At 55.8% G+C, this 3,224-nt stretch overlaps 1 protein-coding gene across 1 annotated transcript in view; it reads right to left on the bottom strand.

Annotated features, from left to right (window-relative positions):
• The window catches only part of LLGL2 (lethal giant larvae homolog 2 (Drosophila)), a 27,732-nt gene that overhangs the window by 6,264 nt on the left and 18,244 nt on the right, over positions 1–3,224 (bottom strand). Inside the window, exons 7-11 of the mRNA XM_010856501.1 lie at positions 2,879–3,041; positions 2,613–2,745; positions 2,232–2,286; positions 1,511–1,665; positions 1–40 (exon numbers count right to left, since the gene is read on the bottom strand). Coding sequence (XP_010854803.1) covers positions 1–40; positions 1,511–1,665; positions 2,232–2,286; positions 2,613–2,745; positions 2,879–3,041 — 546 coding nt within the window. The remainder of the gene's footprint in view (positions 41–1,510; positions 1,666–2,231; positions 2,287–2,612; positions 2,746–2,878; positions 3,042–3,224) is intronic.

Here is a 3,224-nt window from a genome sequence, read left to right as displayed (position 1 = left end):
TCCTCGGCCAGCACCACCAGGGCATAGGGGTCATCGAAGGCTGTGGGGACAGGCCAAGGGTCAGGGGCTGCAGGAGCCACAAGGAAGCAGTGTGCCCGGCCCGGCCCGGTGGAATCAGAGGCTCAGGGGCTGTAGCCAGGGAATCTGCATTTTACAAACAGGCTCAGGGACTTCCTTGGTGGTCCTGTGGCTAAGACTCCATGCTCCCAAGACAGCGAGCCTGGGTTCAATCCCTAGCCAGGGATTGAACTAAATCCTGAATGTTGCATCTAAGGATCCTGCATGCCACAACTAAGACTGGGCACAGAAAAATACATAAATTTAAATAAATATTTAAAAATAATAAATTATTTAAAACAGGCTCCAAATCCAACAATGCATAAAAAGAACTATATGCCACGACTAAGTGGGTTTCATCCCAGGTATGTAAGGTATCCCAGGTATATCAATGTTTGAAAATCAATTAATGTAATATATTGTGTCAACAGGCTAAAAAAGGAAAATCACATGAGTATAACACTGGGTGCAGAGAAAGTGTTTGACAAAACCTAATACCCATTTATGATTAAAAAAAAAAACCTCTCAGTAAAGAGAAGAATAGAGGGGACTTCCTCAACTTGACGAAGAATATCTAGGAAAAAACCTACAGCTGATGTAATAATCGATGGTGAGAAACTTGAAGCTTTCCCACTGAGATCAGGAGCAAGGCAAGAAGGCCTCCTCTCAACACTCCTATTCAAGCACTAGCTAACGCAGTAGGACAAGAAAAGGACATAAAAGCTATGCAGATGATTGGGAAGGAAGAAGGAAAACTGGTTTTGTTCACAGATCATCAGTATAGGAAATCTAAAAGAACTGACCCAAAACTGGCCCTGGCTGCCAGCACGCTGTCAGATGTGAGGATGGAAGGGGCTGAGAAAAAGAGGAAAAGCAGGTTCACAGTCTCCCTCCAAAGAGCTGCCGGCGAGGCCTGCAGAGCACAGCCCAGGGTGACCGGAGCCGTCCCACAGTCCCCCTCACCCGGAGGCCTCGGGCCTGTCAGGTCAGAGCCGTCCAGGGACGAGTCATCAGGAGATCTCCCGCCAGGCCTCCTCTCCAGATTTTGACACCGGCCCTTTCTGGTCTTGCTTGTCACCCAATTTAGGAAGCTGACTCAGCGCTCTGTTGGCCTGGCTGAGCTCCAGGAGGCCAGCTCGAATGGCCCCACACTGCTATCTGCCCCACCCCACAAGGAGGGCTTCACTATGTCCAAGTGAGTGTTAAAGCCAATAGTGCAGATCTGGCCCCCTTTGGGCTAAGTCCCAGGTGAGCCACTGAAGGACAAGGAGAGCTTTAGGGTGAGTGGGAGGTGTGGCCAACAAGGACAAGCCCCAGGCCAGCAGGGAAGGAGAGGGAGCAGCCCCCGGTGGGGCTGAGGGACTCGGGGCGGCAGCGCTGGGATCACCTGCAGGCACCCCCTCTTTGTTTACAGGTGGGGACCCGTCCTCCACACCCACTCCTGCCCGCCTACCAGCCGCAGGGTCCACCTCGATGAGGACAGTGAAGTCAATGACGCGGGAGGTGAAGTCGAAGGCTGTCTGCTGGCCGTTGTGGACCACCGAGATGCAGTGGCGGGCCCCGTAGCTGGCCCGCGGCATGCCGCCCTGGAAGATGGTGAAGGGCAACCTGGCAGGCACAGAAGAGCAGGGGTGGGCTGGGGCTCACCTCACGGCTGAGCCGGCCGAGGGACAGTCCTGTGACTGGCCTCCAGGGCAGGGCCTGGGAGGGCGGCCAGTCTCAAGGCGAGTGTGCACTCAAGGTTCCCGGGAGGGGCTGGGGCGGACCCCTATCTTGTCCCAACTCAATAGCCCGGGAGAACGTGGGGGTGAGCAGCAGGGCACGCAGACTGTGGGCTGAGTCTCTGCCACCAGGCCCACTTCAATCAGATCCCATCACCCTCTATGCTTCTGTATCAAGTTTCCCTGTATGATTCTGTTTGGTAAGACAGAGTTTGGAAGCTGCTGATCTGAATTCTCTCTCCAGGAGGGTCAAAGGGAAAGAAAGGGAATATTTTTTTTCAGGAATTTGCCAGAGAGAGTTATGAATGGCCCCCCCTCTGTTGCCTGGAGGCCCAGATGTGGGACCCAAAGGCATCATTTATGCACCACCTTCCCCAGGAAGAGGCCTAAGCAGCCTTTTTAGCTCCCTAGGAAGACTCTAGCAAGGGAATAGGACAGGGCACTGACACCTACCCCTGCTTGGTGGTCAGCCAGAAGATTTTGGTAATAGCTTTGCAAGGAAAAGGACCTAAAAGAGAAGGAACGAGCTCGAACGCTCCTCCTGCTTTCAGAGGCCCGTGGGCCACAGCACCGACCCCCGCGCACCCACGGAGCACATCTAGGCTTAGGAGTCTTGGCCGGAGCAGTTCCCAGAGAAAGCCACAGAGTGGGTGTCAGAAAACCCGCTGTGTGGCTGTCATCACTGCCTTCACCCTCTCCACCCTCTCCATGCCCCAGCTTTTGCTCCTCTGAGTTGGGCACCTACACCTGGAAAGCAGGAGATCGCCTGGGGACTGGAGAGGATACTGCCCCGCTCACTGGCGGGAGGTCCCCGGCAGCGGGCAGAGCACTGACCATAAGGCACACAGCTGCGCAGGGGCTCCGGCTTCGGGCTGTTGCTGGTCATGCGCCATTGGCAGTAGCTGCCGTCAGAATGGCAGCTGACGATCAGACGGCTGTCCCGTTGCCAGAAGACATTTTCCAGTTGCTTCATGGCGGGAAAGAAGAAACAGCGTGCGTGGGCTGGGGTCGGGGGGTGGTCCCATCGCCTGCACCCCCTGCCTCAGACAGGGGCTGGATGTGTCAGGTGGGCGTTGGGGAGAACCAGGTGGCACCCCTACCTGGCTGCTGAGGAAATGAGAGAGCACGTGGCTGCCCTGCAGGTCCCAGATGACGACGAGGCCCCGGCTGTAGCCGATAAGGATCTGGTTGGGGTCCCGGGGATGCTCCTGCAGAGCCTCCACCATCTCAAACGCCCGCCGCTGGCGGGCCTCCTCTGGCAACCTGGGCAAAGGGACAGTGTGAGCCAGGTCACCGGCACCGACGCAGCATGGCTGAGAGTGTCGGCCATCCATTAACTACATACACGGCACCTGCAAAGCAGTAGGCGCTGAATGTGTCAAGCATGGAAAGGCTGCTAGGACGCATCATCAAGGGGAGAGAGAAGTAATGCATAGAGAGGGACAG

Source organism: Bison bison, unplaced genomic scaffold (assembly GCF_000754665.1).
Source record: "Bison bison bison isolate TAMUID 2011002044 unplaced genomic scaffold, Bison_UMD1.0 scf7180017864371, whole genome shotgun sequence".
Classification (NCBI taxonomy): Eukaryota; Metazoa; Chordata; class Mammalia; order Artiodactyla; family Bovidae; genus Bison; species Bison bison.
This window is presented reverse-complemented; position numbering and strand designations above follow the sequence as displayed.